This window comes from Neolamprologus multifasciatus, chromosome 3 (assembly GCF_963576455.1).
Source record: "Neolamprologus multifasciatus chromosome 3, fNeoMul1.2, whole genome shotgun sequence".
Taxonomy (NCBI): Eukaryota; Metazoa; Chordata; class Actinopteri; order Cichliformes; family Cichlidae; genus Neolamprologus; species Neolamprologus multifasciatus.
The window spans coordinates 14,072,735-14,093,263 of NC_140441.1; the positions used below are offsets into that span (position 1 = coordinate 14,072,735).

Here is a 20,529-nt window from a genome sequence, read left to right on the forward strand (position 1 = left end):
TTGTATAGCACATATTCTTTGTGGATCTTTTGTGTTTATGGGCTTCGCAGTTCAGATCTGCGCCGCTGACCCACATTAGCACAGCAAAGCAACGGGATCAGAGGTCGTTACGTGTGACGCCAACCAGACAATCAGAGCTTCATTGTCCTGCACAAGGACTGTATGCAGCGCATCTTGCACAACATCATGTGACTCTGCCATTAACCTGCTGTAACCCCTGCGGCCTGTTTCGCCACTTGAGCGCGACCGGCATGGTGCCATAACTAACTTTTTACACAAATGTAAAAAGTTGTAAACAATTATGACAGTAATTCCTCATTAAAGCAAAACTGGGAGGAATCTTGTCATGCACCATACAAGTCTCATGCTCATCTCACTCGCATTTCTCACAAGTTTATTAAAATCCCAACCATTTAAGACAATGAGAGAAATGTCACACAAACACTGCAGGTACTCACAGCGGCAGCCAGTGAGCTTTACGAGCAGTCAGGAGAGTGGCGTGTGGAAGCCTGCAGAACAAATTACATTTTTAAGCTTTTAAGGATCAAGTAAGTGCCACATTCTTGTCAAGATCTTGTAATGCCTGTTGCTCTGTCTAAAAGGTGAATTATCCCCGTTTAGCAGGCTTTGCCATGACAGGTTATCCATGGCAATATAAGAATGGAGAAAGGAGCACACGTGGAATCAAAAATGAACATTAAAGTGATTTTATTGTCCAAACAGACAACTCAGTTTGTTTCAACATCAAATTTGAAAAACAATGGAAAGTTAAAAAATAAAAAGGGGGAGGGGGATTTGGGACTTTTTTTTTAACAAGTTAATTGTTAAAACAAATACACATCGCTTGGGCGAACCATCTAATAATTTATAAAGTCTCTGCATTGAAAAGGTGCATCAGGTGGAGGAGGGGGGGGGGTAAAAAAATAAAAATGCAATAAAACATTTAGAAAGAGACGCAGCTGTGACATAGCTGTGTGAAAAAAAATGTGCGTGAGATTTAAGGCATCCACATATTCCCCTATAGTGTGGGAAGTCCCATACCATGACAGCAGCATCTACGCAAGACTTATAGTCTTTAAAAACAATCACAGCCCTAAATACAGCATCACACAACCAGAATATGGCCCCCAAAAGACTAAATGTCAGACTCTTATTCAGCCCTCTGTGTGCTCGCTGTGGCTGAGCGTTCAACGTATCTGGAAACACACAGATGCCTCAAGAAAGTGTCTAGTGTCTTTAAGAAAAGTGTACCCGACAGTATGTCCCTCTCACACTTTGGGATAGGTTTACATTCATCTGCAAAAAGTACAACTTCAAATGGTGTTTGAGCAACTCATGTTAGAAAACACACAAACACACAGAACATTACAATTTTGCTGATTAAAAAAAAAAGAAAAAAAAAAGACTTGAATCAGAACAATCAGGCTTTCTGATGCACAAGCTTCTGGCTTTACATCCAAAGCTGACTGGCTAATAGTTAACACTGCGCTGTATAAAAACACTGTAGAAAACGTGACAGCACTGGAGTGTCATTTACATTTGGGCAGAAGTGCATTTCCCAACAGGAAACCCAATATCCAAATCCCCAATCCCTATAAAAGTTCAGCACTCCTCAATCACAGTACCTGCCGAGGAGGAGTACAGTTTTTTCTTAACGAGACGGAAACCTGGACTCAGTTTAAGTGCGTGCCTAAAGGTCGGCGCGAAGCAGGTTCCCATAAAAAGAAAGTCCCGCAGGCTGGGCCAGGCGGTGCCATCCTGCTTAAAAACAAGAGTCAGCTCAAATGTAGGCACCACGGTGGCATCGTACACGATGCGTTCGAGCTGCTTGCATCCCTTGTCCAACTCCAGGTGGACGAAGAGAACAGAGCCGCGCAGACCGCAGGGCTCGCAAGATGCCAGCCGCAGGACTTCACGAGCTATTCTCCGCGTTAGCTTCTCTGGTACCAGCACAGAGGAGCAGTGTAGCGTTGTCTTCTTAGCCCGCGAAAGGCAGTTTTCAAACATCTTTGCCAGCTGCTGACAGGTTCTGTCCTCAGTGGCATCTGCGGTGCTCTGGGTCTCATCTAAGCAGTCTAACCAGACGTCCAGTCCTGGGAAAACAAGGCAAGATAAACATTTAAAGGTCAGATAATCCTGACTTAATCATATCAGCTGCAGTAAAATTGAAAGGTATTTTATTAGGTCAACTGGGACAAATCACAAGATTTCAACTCCACCAATGACTGAAGGAATGGGTCTGTGTTTGTATGCTTCTCAGCTGCCTTGTGTGAATGTGTCAAAAGTCCCTTAAAAACGAAATACCATCTCAAGAGTCTGAGCTGCACACGCACAAAATATCATGTTTCTGCAGCACAATCTTGTAGCAATGTGCAGAGAAAGACAGCCTCAGACTTGCCTTTAATCGTGGGCTGCTGTTTCGCAGACAAACTGAAGGGATGACTTCATCTGTACCCGCCCCCTCCTCCTCCCCACTGCTGCAGTCATGCACCACACAGGGATAAACAAGCGCACAACTAGAAGTATCCAGCATCTAGCAGGTTAGCTACACAAACAAAAAGAAAACACTAGTAAGCTCACCTGCATCAATGCAACCGTAGTCATATCTTCTATCCGCCAATTCTGAAACACACTCGCTGCTTTTGGGCTTTAACGTGCTCGTAGCAACCATGGTGATAGCCTGTTTCTCCTGGAGTCGGCCGTTTTCCCGTAGTTTTAGAAAAGCTGCCTGAAAATAGTAGCGTCATTGTGTCAGTCCAAGCGGATGGTTTGAGCTATATTTAAACAAATGACTAACTGAAGTAGCTACCTCAGGATGCTAAAACTTTCAAAATGTAGCCCTTAACGACAAAAAGCCGTAAAAAAAACCTAAACAAATAAAAAATTAAACCCCTCAATTCTTAACTGCTAGCTTAAAAGACACTCATTCGCAGCATTAAACGACTCACCTTAAATATTATTTAATACAAAATAACTTAATTTAGATGGTTCCTCATGAATAAATTCGCGCACACACACATTAATATAGAAACACACACACTGACAGTCAGACGTACTGCAACGGGATGAAACTTCTGAGGGTTATTTATACCCTCGTCTACTCAGCTGACCAGAGGGCTTGACCAATCAGGCGCTGGACGCGGGACACAGCTCCTTTCCGATTGGCTGCGAAATAGCATTTAAATTGACCAATACTTGGGGGTGATTTCTTGTGTTGCTACCTGGGCGAGAAAACACGCCGTAATGTTTTTCTATTCGTTTTAAAGAAGGGCTATAAAGCGTTAACTTCGCCCGAAACGTGTTTTAATATGCACTCAACGCTTCAGCCACCTGTTTGGTAGATCATGGGTCACCAGCAAATGTTAATACCAGCAAATGTTAATAAGCTATCTATGACTGTTTCGTTATTATTATAGAGAGAGACCTCGAGCTATGTTTAAGCCTGTAACCAAGCCACGTGAGTTTTCATATTGCTGTTTGATCAGAAAACGCAAAATATTTTTGTAATCAATAAGGTAAACGAATAAAGAAAAAAAAAAAGTTAAACTACACACTTTAAAGAAGGGGTGGTTAATTAATATTCCCAATGTGTCACTTGATAGACTGGGACTGCACCAATAAGCTGAACTCATTACTGTTCAGTATCAAGTTTATCTCTTTGTGAACTTATTATGGTGGCCCTCCACAACAGTCCCAGATTCTCATGTGGGCCCTTTAAAAACAGAATTTTTTTTAAAAGTAACTTTATTCATAATTTTATTATCTGTATTGACACAACGATACTAGCTAGAAAATTTGAGGCAAAAGCTGAAAATAAATCCCTTGGTTTCATCTCAAATCCATTTTTTGTGAACCTCACCCAAACACAGAGTGCACAATGTCCTCATCAAAAGGACACACTGCTGTATGAAAGACCTTCATCCCAACACAGAAGATCAGTAGACGAAGTCTGAGTGGGTTTCACTTCCCAAAAGTACAGTTATGAGTAAAGTGTGCAAACAACCAGATCAAAATGTGAATTTCAGGATTGTGAGGCAGGAGGCCCTTTGACTATAGAGCTGCTGAGCCAAAAATGTCTTGTCTTACTGTATTGTGTGTATACATTTGGCAGGCAACGCGGCGAGCACAGTTGTTCAGTTCATCAGCGGTTTATCTCTCACCACTCACAGTCTCAACAGAGTTTTTCTCCCAGTAACTGGATCTGACCCTCTTACCCCCAGCAGCTCTGCTGGCTAAAGGGTAATGGAATCCAGTGGGCGAGGGAGAGACGGAGAGACCAAGCGTTTTCCACCGGTCACATGGGGCGAACTAGATATGCCCTGGAAAAAAAAGTCACATTCTTTAATGTTGCTGCTTTTGTAGATGCAGAAATATACTGACAAGTGTTAGGTAAGCAACGACTTTGGTAAAGTTCACATGTGTCAAAAACTTGTATGCAGAAAAACACAGCAAGGACAGAAAGAGCTGTCATTATGGAGGCGGTGGTAATGAGGTGTGGACTGACATTTATGAAAATATGCAAGGTCGTTAGTAGCTGTCTAAAGGGTAGAAGTGGGTCAGGGACTCTACTACTTTAGGTAGATTACAAGTAGAAGTAAAATAATTTCCCAGCTCTTATGCAGCGCCTCTTAACATCATCAGTATTAGGGCACAGTCCAGCACATAAAACTCCGTATCTAATCGTTTCAAAGCCAGCAATCAACATTTTACACCCTGCAATTAAAATTTACAAGCAAGAAGAGATTCCTTTGAAAAGATATTTATCCAGGTCATCGAGTAAAGTTTAAAATAATCTAGACACTTCTATATTCTAAAGACTATCATCTCGAGTGTCAGCTGCATGACATGTTGAAAATCTGCCATGAAGAGAACACCGTGTGTGATTTATTCCAGACACTGTGTCCGAGACCTGTTCTGCAAAGCTCTGGTTCTTATCTTGCAGGTGTTGTCGTAATTTGCAGCAGTGCGAGTTAGCTGCAGTAGCCTGGGCGTAAATGGAGCAGCAAACTGATTCGTGCAGTGTCTACAACACAAGCATTTCTTAAGCACTCGGAAAGTAGTTTGAATGCATTTGAGCCAGTGTTAACAAGTGTGTAGTCAGAACATTTTGTCTGAGCTCAGGAGGTGCAGTGCGTTTGCACGTCTGCATAAGATCACATCCACTTCTGCTCGTTTTGCTTTGTGCGTCAAACATCTGCTCCACTGAAACAGCTGAGAGCAAGCCGGTAATGTGAGGCACTGCTGCGTTCGACCTTAACCCCCTGTCAGTAAGTCGAGTCAAATCTGAATCCGCTTGATAATTTTTCCCCAACTCCTGTTTCCCTGAATGAAGCAAAAGATGAAACATGTCGGGTCTCGGGTTACTAATCCACTCTGGTTCAGATGAGCCCTTGAGGACACGTGGTATGCCGATCTGGGCCTCGCCTCCATCCAGTAAAACGTGCCCCTCGTTGCCCCCTCTAGGAAAGTGAATAACAAGAAGCTTTTTGCGGAGTTGCATTTCAGGGGAAAGCAGGTTGCATGTGCCGGGGTTCATATCAGTGTGTAGCTGCGTTTTGCTGGTTGTCACAGCAGAGCAAGTAGTTATAACTCACTCAGATAAACTCTTCTTCTTTAACGTGCTCTTAACTTACAGTTTAGCGACGTCTTTGACACATGAGCAGATTGAGGAAATGAAAAAGACCAATAAGTGTGTTTGTTTTAACAAACAGGCAACTATACGTGGAAATTGCAAGTATATAAGACAAAGTTGTTGTCTTCAGGAATAGTTCTCAACAAATTGTGTGTTTTAACAGCAGGCTGCAAGTAACAAAGTGACTAAAGATACAATTAAAAATTGGTCTGTTACACAGCACTGGTTCATCCCTTGAGTTAGGTGCCTTTTTATGTCTGAATGATTCATTGGTGGCTGTGAAGTGGCTTAACAAACAAAACATTGCTCTAAAAATGGGCAGGTAGAAGCACTGGACTGAAAATGAGTGAAAAAGCAGCCAGTATCCAATTAACAACTCTTAATAAGCGGTCTTAAAGACTCAATATTGAAAGTTTGGCTCCTTGGAAGCAAAATATAAAGAAATTAGGGGCGGTTCAAGACTTTTGCACAGTACTGTACATTTAAAAAAGGACTTACACACACACACACAGAAAAAAGTTAAACCTATTCTTTAAAGTCTGTGGGTCATCAAGGCTTTAATTTATCACTTTATAAATTCACACATAAAAGGCTTTTGTGTCTCAAAATCTCTGTTTTCACAGGCAGCTTGAACAGTTTTAATTAACAAATGAAAAATGTTCTGAGAGGCATCGTTTACATCTCAGCAATATTTAAAAAGTCAACTTGCACTCCATGGTTTTGTAACTTGTTGGCTGGTCATCTGTGAAGCGCTGACACCCATTCAACTATTTCACCGCTTCAAACGATCCGAAATCCAGCAGCTTGGTTTTTAACAGCTGATAAGAAAAGAAAGCACATCGCTCCCTTCCTAGCTTTTTAAAAGCTTTAGTGGTCTACTGCGCCTGTCAGACTTCTTTATTCATTTCTCAGATTTAAAGCTGTCTACCCCCAGATTTGGAGGAATCTCCTACTTCAGCTCAGATCGTGTCCCACAGCTGATGTAAATGTAAACTCGACCTTTTCTTAAAAACTTTTACAGCTTTTAACAATCTTTGATGTGTTGATAGTTTATTCATCTGTTTTTGTAATCTTTGCCAGTTACTTCCTCAGGTGCACAGTTTAACTGTCCCCTCTAAATGCATTGTCAATATAAAATTGTACTTAGTAGTCAGTATAATCTTTTTGTGATATATAAGTTTGCATATTATAGAATACTGCATGATGACCCTTTTATGACTTAGACTGTTGTTGGAATCAAGACTTGCTTTATAAATTCTTTCTCACAGTGATAATAGCTGAGCAAGCGGTTATCATTTCACTCCTGCCAGGAAGAGGAGAGCTGGATGCTTTTACCTTCAAGAAGAGGGACCACATCCTTCAGAATAACACACACACACATACACCTGAACCACTTTCATCTTCACTCCCTACATACTAACATTCCTCTGTTAATGAATAGACATATTCACTGTTGTATTACTTTTGTATATAAATAAAGGCAAGTGCGGGAACAGAGCGCACATCACAGGGCCCCCACTCTGGTGTGAGCGTTCTGTGATCGCCCTTGCAAGTAAAAACTGCAGCGTCTGTGTGTTTCTACCTTTAGATTCTTAGCTGAAGAAGTGTCTTTAGAATAAATCTCTTGACATGCATCGACTGAAAAGCGCTTTGGGTCGAGTGCTGCTGTTATTAAATGTGCTTTTAAAATAAAATGACTCAACGTTCATGTGAATGTTTCAAATGGCAGTTAAAGAAGGCCCGCTATGCTCATTTCCAACTCCATATTTCTATCCCAGAGTACAGGATTACTTTGACATAGGGCTGGGCGATATGACCCAAAATTCATATCTCGATATTTTTTACCTGGACGGCGATATAAGATATATATCTCGATATTTTTTTTAAAGCCATAAAGTAAGAACAAAAAGAGAGTTCTTAGTCAAAGCTGTGTCCCAGATGTCACACAGGCACTTTTATTAACATAGAGCATAGATGTACATAAAATTTATTCAAAAAATGATTAAATAATAATGCTCCATAAATAAAAGAAAACAATGTTGTTTTTGTGAGTAACAAAAAGCTCACAATTGTGCAGTCAAAATGTAAACTAAAAGACGCTGAGCATAGTAACAAAGACAGATTTCACAGCTGCTCTGTTCCCAACTTCTACTGTGTGACTGACAGTATTGAGTTTGAAATCCTCTTCGTAACCACGTCTCTTAACAGGTGCCATTTATGGTCCTTATACACAGTAGGGTAATGTTAAGTTGAAGCACAGTACGTATCACTCCGCGAGGCTCCTCGGTAGCCGTAATGTTCTGACAATCCATCAAGCGGTGCAGCACCGTAGCTTACCAAAGTCGTACTAAAACATTTTTTGACAGATTGCTGAGCGCCGTGTACCACATAAAATCGGTTCGCGGCCATCAAGCACAACCAGAATTCATACATAAGGCGCGCTGTAAACTTTTGAGAAAATGAAAGGATTTTAGGCTGTGCAGCGCCTCTGGGCTGCATGGCGTTAGCGTGGTTAGCTCGTTAGCGTGGTTAGCTAGCTAACACGTTGACGGCGTCCAGCCCCACGCACGGGGCGATGCGCAGTAACTCGTTAACGGAGATTTGCCGTGTCCATCTTGTCGCTGCAGGTGAAGCGATAGGGGAGGAGGGGGAGTTGTGTTCAGTGAAGGAGGGGCGAGGCAGAGTAACGTTGCGTAAAGACAACAGTGGACGAAAGAGAGGCAAACTTGCGGCTCCACAAGTATAGTTATAACGTAACATAGACTATATCGATATAAAGGATATTGTCACATCTTATATCTCGTATAAAAATATATCGATATTTTTTAAAAACTCGATATATCGCCCAGCTCTACTTTGACATATTCAGACTCCGATTATCTCCTTTTATTCTGCGAAGAATGTGCTTTTAGTTAAGAAGACGTGCCTTAAAATGTAAAAAGACAGAAGGATTCAGGTTTGTAACAACAGGAACAAAAGCATGTGGGAGAAAATGAAAGGCAAAGATACATATTGATTATTTAGAGTCAAGAGAGGAGAAGGGGGTCGAAAAGGGGGGACAAACACACTGAGCAGGAGAGGGCGAAGAAAGCTCCCCATGATGCCCTGAATGTCACAGCCCCGGCCACAGCTGTTAGCGCGTTTTATTTGTGTGTGGAGGGTCTTCTGCCAACCTGCTCGCTGTGTCTTTGATGGAAACGTGCCCACAGTCCAAGCTGTCACCCGGTCTCATTTTACAAAGGCCACGGTCAGACCTAACAGGGCAGTGTGTGAATCAGAGCAAAATGAAGGTCATGAGAGATTTTATGTTTGATGTTATATACTCAAAACACCATCTGGGAGGGAAGCTCTTGAACTTATTTGTTACGCACTGCATGGAAATATGAAGAAGAAGCTGAGAGGTGTGTGTGGTGGGCACACACAGAGAGTTTGACTATCGTTGCTTATATCTCACTCCACTGTCAACAACCCCTTTGGAACCTGGCTGCAATAAACAGCAGCCAAAACATTTATTTGCTCTTTCATTCTGTAGTTACCTGTTGGCTCCCTCTAGTGGTGAATCCCTCAACTCACACCATTGGTGTCCTACAGCTCGCTCACAAAGAACCACAATCAAATACAATAAACCCTGCAGATATATATATATATATATATATATATATATTAGGGGTGCAACGATACACAAAATTCACGGTTCGGTTCGGTTCGATACTTTGGTGTCACGGTTCGATATTTTTTCGATACAAAAAAAAAAGTTCATGCCTTTTTAATTTGTCATTTATTAAATTTTCACGGCACATTCTGCACCACATCTCTGTGCGTTCATTATTTGTTTGAAGCCAGCTCACCTCCTGCAACCACTTTTCCGAGAATACGCGCTTCTTTTGTGGTTCGGACTCCTTCTGACATTTCTTTGGAGGTGGAGGAACACCAAAGTAATTGCTTAAAGGAGCTTCTTTGACATCTTTAAGAGTTCTAAACAAATGTCTGTCCTCCTCCTGAAAATCTTATGTATGCAAAGACTTGTTGCAACTTCTTATCTTGTGTGCATTTTTTATTTTGACAGCGAATGCGCACCTGCGGACCACTTATGTGCAGCCCTGGTTATTTAGCTCGTCATATTGCAATTATTAATAATTAATAATTGAGCATTGCTGGCACATCCAACATACTGTTTTACTTTAGTCCATGACACGCTTACCTTCAGGGTCATACTTCACATGAAAACCAAAATAGTTCCAAGCGCCAGATCTGAATGAGGGTGGGGGAGGTTCAATTTGCCATGTTGCAAGGAGAGCTTAACTTCTGTCTCGCTAGCTTGCCCTGCGCTCAGTGAATCTGTGTTCGACTACTCCGCCTAGGCTGCACTGTCGAGCGCAGATCCACTGAGCGCTCAACACAGACAGCACCGTCAGAAGGAAAGTTGATAAAATAAATTAAAATTTTTGTACTGTTCGATACATATGTGTACGAACCGAAAGCACTGTATCGAACGGTTCAATATCGATACGAGTATCGTTGCACCCCTAATATATATATATATATATATATATATATACTAGATACTGCGCAGGACCCTCAAGCTCCCAGGCCTCTGGTAGAGGACCCGAGCTTGAAGGATAAACCGGCAGGGGCGTGCTGGGTGTTTTTTTTTTTTATATATAAAAAATTAGAACTTTTAATTTATTTTAATGATTAAATTATCCATTTAGCACATCTCCTATATGCTATTTCAGATCTATCAGAAGATGCATATGTATATGTTAAAAAACAGGGCAGCACAAAAAAGACATTTTCTAGTGATTTATTGAGGAAATTGATGATGACAAATTCCAGCCACAAAGCATAAAGTAGTTCCAGTGTCTATAAATCCAAACAGCCTTTTGCATCTGCTTTAGTTATGTGTGCTTTGGTGCAACATTTGTAGAAGAAAACCCCACAAAAACATTTAACAGACCTTCTGTTGCAGCAAATTCGTCCTAACAGCAAATATCTAGCGCACATCAAACAAACCCGAAACCTTCATAATTAGCAAAATGGCTCAAGGCAAGTAAAACGTAAATGGCAGATAAGAACGTAACGAAAGGATGATTACAGAGTTATAAAGCGTATGATAAGACTAACGTGAAGGGTCTGGGGTCACTACACAGGAAACATGTTTGCGGCAGTAGTTTGCACCGAGTGCAAATAAAGGCTGTATAAATAATAAGTCACCACTGTCATTTAATAGGTGGCGTGTCAGCTTCTTTAGATGAGCTTTGCGGTCCTTACTTTTGAGATCAAGTTCATTTGTTTTAAGATTTATCATCGCAGTCACACGCCCTACTTCATAAAACTGCTCTCTGCATACAGAATCACACTTGAAAGCCTCTTTTATTAAAAAAAATATTTCATTACAGCTTAAAAAAAGGAGACCTAGGATCGAAACAGCTTTCTCAGACCATCAGTGTGTGGGCGGCGATGGTGACGCTTCTTATCTGGCTTCAGCTGAAACACACAAAAGAACAGGAGCAATTCATAAAACTGATTTTTACACCTGAAAAGTCAAAAATTTAAATTGTGATTTTCATCTTATTGCGTTTGGTGGGAATGCGTTTGCTGTTTTAAAGCTCCGCTCCAGCAGCCTGCAACAAAACAAACCCTTCTTTTTTTTTCCTCATCAGAATTCCTGAAGCGTTATTCCATTTCCCTGCCAAAGGCATGCAGGCCTGACTGGGAAGGAAGGCACTGCATTCGTTGGCCGGCTTGTGTTTTATAGTAGGTGGGGTGAAGGGGTGACTTAGGGTGTGTGCGCAAACTATGCTTGACATGCGCGCCCGTGGATGTGCTCGTGCCTTTACGCACGCACGCCTCCGTAGCATGTGGGGCCACGCTGACATTTACCCAGTGCACAATAGGTCGCGTCCAAAATAATCTGCGTTTATGTTAGGATGTCCCTATCTTTCAGGCCCTGCTGCTTGTTTGAGGGCGGGGGGCGCGAAATCACAGGAAACACCTTCTGCTGCCCAGCTAAAGCCCCAGAAGCCCCATACAGTACAATGAGGATATTAAAAGCCCAGCACTTCCCTGGGATAATTGAAATTCGGTGTCTGGAGAAACAGTTTCACCAAGTGATGGAAGAATGCGCAAACAGAGGGAAGTCGGGAGGAACCCGCTGCAGGAAATAGAGGGAAGGCGGCTCACCGTTCTCTTCTCTTCCTGATGATTTAACTCCGAGGAGCATGACGCCATCCTTGCTGTTCTCAGCTCTCTGGAAAGATGCGCTGTGAAGGGTTTTAAAGAGATAAATGTTTGGCTTTTCTTCACACACCCTGAAAATGGCATAATCTGTCTGATCTTTTAATCTCAAACTCACTTCTCAGTTCCAGTGTCGACGGTTTCTGTTCAGCAGAAGACAACAGAAGGCAATGATAAGCACACATGCTTGTTTGAATTAAAATAATCTTTCAAATCATAAATCCCAGTGTAAGCACTCATACATGGGCGTCCTGGCAGAGCATGTACCTGTGGGGTTGTGGACTTTCTTGGATTTGAATTTGAGGACGATGGCGATAGCAGCTGCAGCCAGGATGGCGGGCAACACAAGCCACCACAGCTTTTTATCTGGGGGAGGGGGACACGAAGGACACGGCCATCAGTATCCATCTGGTGTGACGTGGGTCTTCCACATTTGCGTCTACCCAAAGGGCAGAGCAGCGATGTAGCAGCTGCAGAACCACGCAGTTTGGACTTTCGACCTTTAACGGCCCTTCTCTGAACATGGACTCTGCATTGCAGTGCAGAGTTTTATCCCCCAAATCATTAAAAAGTTGGAAATTTTTTTTTTTAAAGTCTGTCAAAATAATATGTGACCTTTTTTAAAACAAGATTTTATTGGATTGGGCTATTTTAAAGGTTTTGGAGCCCCGCTGTGGAATGATTCAGCCCTCTGAGGTGGCAGAGTCAGTGGGCTGGGCAAATGGGAATCTCAGTAATTACTGTGTATTTTTTGCCCACACATCAGATATAAGTAATCAGGAATCCCAAATCGCTTGCAGTGTTGCTGATAGCGTAATCCCAGTAGGACACTAGTTTTCTGTTTTGATCTGTTTTCCTTTTTTTTTCTTTGCTCTGAAGCTTTTTGTGCTTTCAAGTTCAAGGTTTTTATTTAACAAACGATACTCACAGTCTATGCATTCATCTTCATCTCTAGATGATAATCATATGGAGGACCAGAAGAGCTACATATCAAGATCATTCAGTATGACTCCGTGAAAATGAAATGAATGAATGAATATCTACATTTACTTGTTGCTACACTGTAAAAAAATATTCCGTAGAAAAACGGAAAATGTCCTGGTAATTTTCTGCCAGTACATTTTCTGTTTTTTTACGGAAGTTTGACGGACTTTTCTGTAAATGATAAAACGGAAAATTCTGTAGATTTACAGTATACTCTCTGTACTATTTACGGACATTTCCTTCAGCTATAAAACGGAAAATTCCGTTTATTCACAGTATATTTTCTGTATCATTAACTGATATTTTCCGTTAATAGAAAAATTGAAATTTCTGTTTATATTACTATTTTCAAGCACTTCTTTCCACTGTAACTAATTAAATATAGCTCTTTATATCCTTAAACATACATTTCTATGCAATTACAACCTAGTACACCATGTACTCAAAAATTCATAAATTAAAACTTAAATTAATTTGTGCTTCGTACACAACAACATTGGTACAATTAATGTTAAATATTCTTTCATTCTCCTTAACTCAAACACTATACTAAAATATAACGACAGCATCCATCTTGTCATAAAACAACTAAACAGCTGATACATGAACAAAATAACTCACAAGTTTTCAAAAAGAACTTTTCAGGTTCTCTTTCCCACAATGCATTGCAGTAGTTGAGAAATACAGAAAAATACCTGTAAATGACTAATACGGAAAATTCCTTCACATTTATACAGTAGATTGTACTGTATTTTTACGGATTTTTTTTTACAGTGTAGCATTTAATCATATACCATTTATTTAGTGTCTATATTTTTATTGGCAGCTTTGGTCCTCCGTACAGATTCAGCTGTGAGAGGCTGCAGCTGCTGCATCGCTGGTGTGCAAAGTGAGACTGATTAGCTTTGTTACCTGCTGATTTCTCCTCTGTTTGACCCGCCTGAGAACCTTCCAACGAAACACATTTTGATTTGATTAAACACAGTTGGGATGTCCATTCATGACCTCACGTTTAGCTCGCTGTACACAGGATCACTTACCGGGACTGTTCTCCTGAGCGGTTCTTTTAGTGGGAGGTGATGGTGTCCTTGAAGATCTGCTTTGAGAGTCAGTGGTGTTTTGTTGTCCTGTCACATTTAGATTCATTATTTATTTATATATTTCATAAATTTACTTAATTTTTTTGTTTTTTACTCAAAGACGGTTCTGGTTTCAATTATATTGTGTGGAGCTGTTTGGGGATTTCTTTTAATTTCAACATTTTCAACAAGGAAGTGCTGAAGGATGGTTATCAATAAGAGAAGAGAGCACAGAAGGAAAAAGAAAGAGAGGGAGGCGAACAATCATGTCCATACAAACAGTACTGTACCTGGGGCAGGAGGAGTGTTACCTGTGGACAATCACATTAAAACAATCACATGATCACATTTTATTTTATTGTGTACCTAAGTCCTGGTCAGGATCGGTGTCATCTGTTCAGAAAACAAAGAAAGAAAAAGAAAAACGCTTCAAACATGGTCATCATTTTTGTAACAAGTGAAGAAACCTAGGCCTATCACTGAGGAGCTCACACGTGCCACACTTACCTTGACCTGCTGTGCTTTGGCCACCAGAATGCTCACTCTGAGAGACATTAGTGGGGGCTGATAAAAAAGAAAAAAAAAAGTCTCATGAAATATGTTAAAAGTATCTATGTCAAACTGCCTTCCATATACAGTGTTACACTTTATTTCTGAATACAAAAGGAAGATCATTTAAATCATCTCTGTACTAAAGCACATGTAGAAACCCTTCAAAAAACCACATATGTCATATAAATTCACACAGAGCCTTACTTCCACTGCTTGTCTTGTTCATTAGTTCAGAAGTCAAAGAGTCATTCTGGGCGGATGTGGATGTAGCAGCAGCAGCAGCAGTAGTAGTAGGTAACGTAGTATTGGCTTTAGGCGTGTGTCCTAGAAAACAGAACGCAATGAAGGGTTGTAGGGAAATCTGTTGGAGCTTGACGATAAAATAAACAAGCAGTCTTTAGCCCAAACTAGCTTGTTTTTAAAAGCACACCATCTTGTCCCCCCCCCCCCCCCCCCCCCCCCCCCCTTTACTACAGTATATTATTTATTACCTTTAAATCCACCGTATTTTAAATGTCTTTACGAGTACTCCAGCATGCAGTTTAAGGTCACAAACCGTGCTTCTACATCTACAGGTGTGTTCTAAAAGTGGTTTTAAGGTGAGCTTTGAGACAATAAAGCAAAGTGAAATGCAAAGAAATTTGGAAGAGGGCTTTAAGACACACTCACCATCCAGAGGAGATGTGGTCATATTTGTAGGAGGAGAGGGAGGTGCTGTTGGTATTGTCTTTGCTGTTGTCGTTTTTGTTGTTGTGGTTGAGGTTGGGGTTGGGGTTGAGGTTGCCTTATTTTCTGTGTGGTATGAAGAAATCATGAAGGAAGTTAAGAAAAATGATTTGATTAGGTCCACATAAAAGTCTTTTGGTGGTTATTTAAAGATATTTGTGATTGTGGAGAGGTTACAAGAGAGATTAACACACTTTGTCATCTATCCAGAGAAAATCTACAACCGACACCAGCTCACTGTTGAACTCGTTGCATCTAAAAACTCAAAATCTTCAGACAGCAGCAATTTGATTTTGTTTGAAAGATTTATTCTCGGCATTTTAGCCTTTATTTTCATAGGACAGTTCAGAGAGTAGACAGGAAGCATGGAAGAGAGTGGGGGGCAGACTCCAACCAAGGGCCCTGCAAAACCTTCACTGCTGCTACACTTGGTTAAGTAGCTAGCAGCTGCCTCGGGAACCAGTTTGAGTAGTGAATCTGAAGGATTATCTAAATTCAATTAAATTTTAATACCACTAAACCAAAGACTACACTGAGAGAATCAGAAGTGTAAATCTATTTTTTATGCTGTTATATTTCTATCATGAGATCTGCTGTTTGGAAATTTTTCCAGATGTCAGTTTGGGATTCTTTGACTGCATGTCTGTCTTGTAATGTCCCTGAGGGCCTTCTTTGGTTGGATTGTTCTCTGCGATCCAGATTTAAGGTATTTCTGCATCTGCTGGAAGGTATGTCTATCTTTTATGTACAGTCTTTGGTTTCACCATCAGATCAGGCCCTCGCTCGTCACGTCAGGGTATGAAACAGAAAGATGGCTCCAGCAGAAATGCTCAGCTTGAGGTTTCACAGCAGGATTTTACTGACCAACGGGTGGTGCAGCAGTGGCTACAGCTTATATTGTCCACCTGTATGGTCTCCAGTGGAGATTTTGGGTTGTGGTTGCTTTGGTAACCCTGCATTTCTCATAATTACTCACGGGAATGGAATTCTTTGGCTCCATCAGAAGTCGCTTCCGTCACTTCCTCGATCGGAAGTGATGGTATTCTTTGTCTCTGCTGAACACCGTGTCGCCAACGAGGATTTCACTTGTCATCGTTACAAGTCACAAAACTTAAGTGACATGTTGCTGCTCTTTTCCAATGTGCACAAACCTTTTTAAAAATACTCAACCGAGAAAGGAAATGGTTAATATTTCCTTTTTGTTATTACAGTAAGTTATTACTTGTGCTATACTTGTGTATCCTTGGTTGAAACTGTAAAGATATTTATGCCCAGTTTTGCTCACTGAGTCACAGGCTTGCTTTACGAGCTCCTTTAAAGGCCAGCTTCTGAGACGACCGAGGGTCAAACGTGTCAGACAGGGGGTGAAAAGTCTAGATAGAGAAGGAGATTACGGCATGTCGAGGTGGATATCCTCTGCCCCAAGTGTCGCAGCAGTGTGAAGCTGCATCCTGTCCCAGACATATACAATTGTTGCTCCCCGACCCGTGTTAAGCTTCCTGCTGTCGATCGCGAGTTAATTCAGTGCATTTCACTGCAGTCCGGCTGCTTGATGGCTAACAGGACATTTCTGCTCCGACCGCACAAAGATCAGACTGTTTTTCATGAATCTGGTCAGGAAGGAAAATCAAGTCTCCCTGCCAGACGTAACTCTAAAGTATTTAAGGCAAGTCTCAAGTCAGGTCTTTGAGTCGTTAAAGGAAGAGTACGAGGCGAGTCTTCGGTATGTTGGATCATTCAGAGAGTCGTTTAAGTTCATGCTAGTAAATCGAGGTAAAGTTAAATGTTAAGTATGTGTAAATTGCGACGCATCGTGTCCTTTTCAGTCCTATAATCACGTAAACAAATCCAAGTCAAGCCTCAAGTATTTCAAAGCAAGTTTAAAGATCAAAAGCTAAAGATTTGCCAGCATCAGAGAGTTTCGGATCCTACCAGGCCCACACTTCATTACTTTTCCTTATGTGTCGCGGAAGAAAATCTCACACAGATAATTCTAATGGCCCAGACGTGGGTGTTTCCTCCAGCTTGTTTACCGCTTAAACCTTGGAAGAAGATTGGCTGTCACCTGGGACCTGTCAGGCTCAGGACAATAATCTGCTGTCTCTGTGATAGAGGGGGCGGTTTGGTTCTCACTGCCTATCTGCTGCTAGATCACCTATCTGCTCGGCACAGACAAGCTTTCATGTTCTTTTGTTTCTGCACAAGGAAAAAAAAACAAGTCAGTAGCCATGTGGCACTCTGGTGCTTTTCATGCCAGAGGTTCTGACTTGTATCTAACATCTGTTCACTCGCAAAAATCAGAAACAAAGTGTCAGACTTGTTAGTTTGAAGGTCTCCGTTAAGATTTGGAGGCATAGAAACACAATCACATAAATATGTGCTCCAAGTTGATCTCCCTCGGATAAGCAAAAACAGTCTGAGTGGATGTCCTTAAAGTAACGTAAGTGACTTTTGACCATCGCTGTGATCTTTATCATTGCAGACACCAAGGGGGAAACACATGGGTTAAAGGGAAGCACCATTAACCAGTGCTCAGACCAAAACAGAACACAACTATGGAGGCGGTCATCTTGATAGAAAGCCTACTACGTTTAGTTTTACTATAAATCAGTGAAGGCGGCCATTCTGCAGAATCCTCCCCACACAGAAACAAGGTTGTTGCTAACTATTAAAGAGTGCTGAAGACTTCTATCAGCATGCGATCAAGCTGTAGCCATTGTGAATGATCGCCCTACCTTGTGTGAAGACATGGGCAGATGCTAGAAGCAGGACAGCAAAAACCCTGACGGACTTCATGGCGATTCTGCAGCTGTGAACTCCTTAAACGTCTCCCTTCGAGTGGCCCGTGTGAAAGGTGTCCAAGCCTGGGTGCTCCGCTGCTGATGCTTATTTTGGCACTTCCTTTAGATAGAGAAGGGGAGGAAATACACTGGCTTCCCTTCCTGACGTAAACTGGGTGGATGTAGAGACTAACACAAGGCAGGCACTTGGCTCAATTCTGGGTGTATTTAACAATCATGTCAGTTTTGTATAATGTGGTGGAACCCAAAGGCAACTCCCGTTGCTTATTTTTTCCTGTTCTGACACCACTTAACGAGGGTGAAGGAGACTGGAGAGACCTCACGGAGAGTGAACGGAGCAGAATCGGACAAAACAGATGAGATTAGATATTTAAAAAAGTAGTTACACTGAGCCAGAGCTGTGCGTAAGTAACTGTGGTAAATTCTGATAGGGGTGACATTTCAAGCCTTAATCCATTGGAAACCATTAACATACTACACAGTTCAGTCATCACGCACACACATAAACTGAGAGATTGGTAAATAATGACTGGAACTGATGACAAAGACCTGACAGCCCAGGGGAGCTGCTGAGATGCCAGCCATTCTCCACTGTTTGTTAAACAATGTCTTCACAAAACTTCTTGTCCAGGCGTGTTGGTGGTAACACACACTCGCACATCGACCGATGCATAAAGTCAAGAGTTTTTTTTGCAAAAGCATCACAAAATTAATTTGGATTTTTATACAGAGTGAGGTTATAATCAAAGACGAAATAAGTTCTTCACTTTTGAACACTGCCCGTTTTTACTTGAAATGTTTTACTTGAAAAAACATTTTTTATATTGTTTCCTACCCTGTCCCAACCCCCCACCCTCCCACCCCCAACAAAACCAAACGGCTGTTTTTTGGGCCCTCCCAAAAAACAGGATGTCAGAGTTTACTTCCTTTCATTTAAACATTGTGTTTAAATGAAAGGAGGTCCAAAAGAAAGACACTTGAGATACGCACACGAGAAGTGGACTTCTTAGCTAAAATACAGAATGACTTAAATGTTTGTTTGACTAATTAGAAATTGTTTTTTTCCACTGACAATAAAATAGAAATAGCTGTAACATATTTTCCCAACACATTTTCAGAAAGCCTGACATTTCCAAAATTAAATGTAAACTTCAACTGCAACCTAATGCACATGCACACGCCGATCACTTCATTCGGTACACCTATTCACTTCCTCGTCAATACAAATGTGTAATCAGCCAATCACGTGGCAGCAGCTCAGTGCCTTTAGACCTGTTGACATGCTCACAATGACTCACTGGACTTCAAATCAATCATCAGAATGAGGAAGAAAAGTGATTGAAGTGTTTGTTTAATTTAATGTGTTTGTCGTTGGCAGGCTGGTTGGTATGAGTATTTAAGAAACTGCTGTTTGGGACTTTCCCACACAACCATCTCTAGTGTTCAAAGAAAGTGGCCTAAAAAGAGAAAATATGCAGTTAGCAGTTGGGTGGAGATATCTTGTTGACTCCAGAGGTCAGAGGGGAATGACCAGGCTTCTTCTAGCTGACAGGAAGGCAGCACTATTGCTAATATATAACCACTTGTTACAAGAAAGGTATGCAGAACATCACTCCCATCAGCTAAGAACTGCTACTGCAAAGTGTCGTCTCGAGCTCATGCTGCATTTGGATGTAAGGATCAGAATTTGGCATAAACAGCATAAAAGCCTGGCTCCGTCCTGACTTGTATGAGCAGTTCAGGTTGCTGGTGGTGTAATGTGATTGAGATATTGACTTTGGGCCCCTTTGTATCAATTCCCTCATTGTTTAAAAGTCACAAGCCTACCTGTTGCTTACCATATCGATCTCTTTAATTAAAGCGCACCCATCCTTTGACGGCTTCCTTCTCGGGTCATCTCCAACTTCTTTTGAACGTGACAGTGAGTTCGTTCTACTCGAATGGCCTCCAGTCACCAGATCTCAATCCAGAAGAGCACCTCTGAGATGTGGCGCAAACCAGAGAGTCGCATCATGGATGTGCAGCCATGCTGTCACATCAATCTGAGGAATGTTTTCAACACCTCAGGGTCCAACTCGGGCGTAGCTAGTAAAGTGGCAGTTGCATGTATTTAAAAAAGAAACAAGGCTGCAGATCGCTGTTCTCACAAACAAGTGTGATTATGCACAGTGATTATGTTTGAGCTTAGCCTCCCGAGTTTAATCAAAGAGGTCACTGAGGTTGATAAAGAGGAAACACCTTTGCTGAGGAACTGCCAAGTAGCTATTTCCTATTTACATACTGCAGCGCTTTGAGCCAAGCTGTGTTTGACTGGAGCTGTAGAGGAGAATCACACTGAACTCATATGAAACCATATATGACGATGACTTCTATCGGTTTTCAGGTGCTTTTCCCTTCCTGAACCCTGAGCTGCAAATTAAATACCACACCTCTACCGTCTTTGGTTTCCTCACAGGTTTAAATTACACAGAACATGAGTGGGCTTCCTGTAATCTCTCTGCAAAACACACCTGATCAC

General features: G+C 41.5%; 3 protein-coding genes across 6 annotated transcripts in view; all 3 read right to left on the reverse strand.

The window, feature by feature from the left end:
- spag17 (sperm associated antigen 17) overlaps positions 1–20,529 on the reverse strand; it is a 123,887-nt gene that overhangs the window by 27,433 nt on the left and 75,925 nt on the right. The window lies entirely within an intron of this gene.
- Positions 692–3,086, reverse strand: LOC146521727 (DNA damage-inducible transcript 4-like protein). The gene is made up of 3 exons (XM_085154754.1): positions 2,949–3,086; positions 2,581–2,728; positions 692–2,093 (listed from the first exon to the last, which is right to left on the reverse strand). The coding sequence occupies exons 2-3, from the start codon at positions 2,669–2,671 to the stop codon at positions 1,603–1,605; spliced, it is 582 nt and encodes a 193-aa protein (XP_085010880.1). The 5' UTR covers positions 2,672–2,728; positions 2,949–3,086; the 3' UTR covers positions 692–1,602.
- LOC146521728 (uncharacterized) lies at positions 10,422–18,529 on the reverse strand. 4 transcript variants are annotated; one of them, XM_085154886.1, is made up of 12 exons: positions 17,946–18,529; positions 15,154–15,276; positions 14,689–14,808; positions 14,440–14,496; positions 14,299–14,325; positions 14,223–14,243; positions 13,894–13,980; positions 13,766–13,801; positions 12,137–12,235; positions 11,988–12,012; positions 11,816–11,895; positions 10,422–11,119 (listed from the first exon to the last, which is right to left on the reverse strand). In XM_085154886.1, exons 1-12 carry the CDS (start codon positions 18,004–18,006, stop codon positions 11,106–11,108), a joined length of 750 nt encoding a protein of 249 aa, XP_085011012.1. In that variant the 5' UTR covers positions 18,007–18,529; the 3' UTR covers positions 10,422–11,105. The 4 variants fall into 4 exon arrangements, with proteins under 4 accessions (XP_085011012.1, XP_085011014.1, XP_085011013.1 ...); XM_085154888.1 differs by lacking the exon at positions 14,299–14,325 and having other exon boundaries at positions 17,946–18,527; XM_085154887.1 differs by lacking the exon at positions 14,223–14,243 and having other exon boundaries at positions 17,946–18,525.

What these genes read in the sequence shown, in the direction of transcription:
- LOC146521727 (XM_085154754.1), bottom strand. Translation starts at nt 2,671, where the DNA reads ATGGTTGCTACGAGCACGTTAAAGCCCAAAAGCAGCGAGTGTGTTTCA. An exon ending in CTACGGTTGCATTGATGCAG is followed by an intron (nt 2,094 to 2,580) that starts GTGAGCTTACTA and finishes TTGTTTTCCCAG; the next exon opens with GACTGGACGTCTGGTTAGAC.
- LOC146521728 (XM_085154886.1), bottom strand. Translation starts at nt 18,006, where the DNA reads ATGAAGTCCGTCAGGGTTTTTGCTGTCCTGCTTCTAGCATCTGCCCAT. An exon ending in TAACACTCCTCCTGCCCCAG is followed by an intron (nt 13,981 to 14,222) that starts GTACAGTACTGT and finishes TAAATGTGACAG; the next exon opens with GACAACAAAACACCACTGAC. An exon ending in GAAAGTCCACAACCCCACAG is followed by an intron (nt 12,013 to 12,136) that starts GTACATGCTCTG and finishes TCTGCTGAACAG; the next exon opens with AAACCGTCGACACTGGAACT.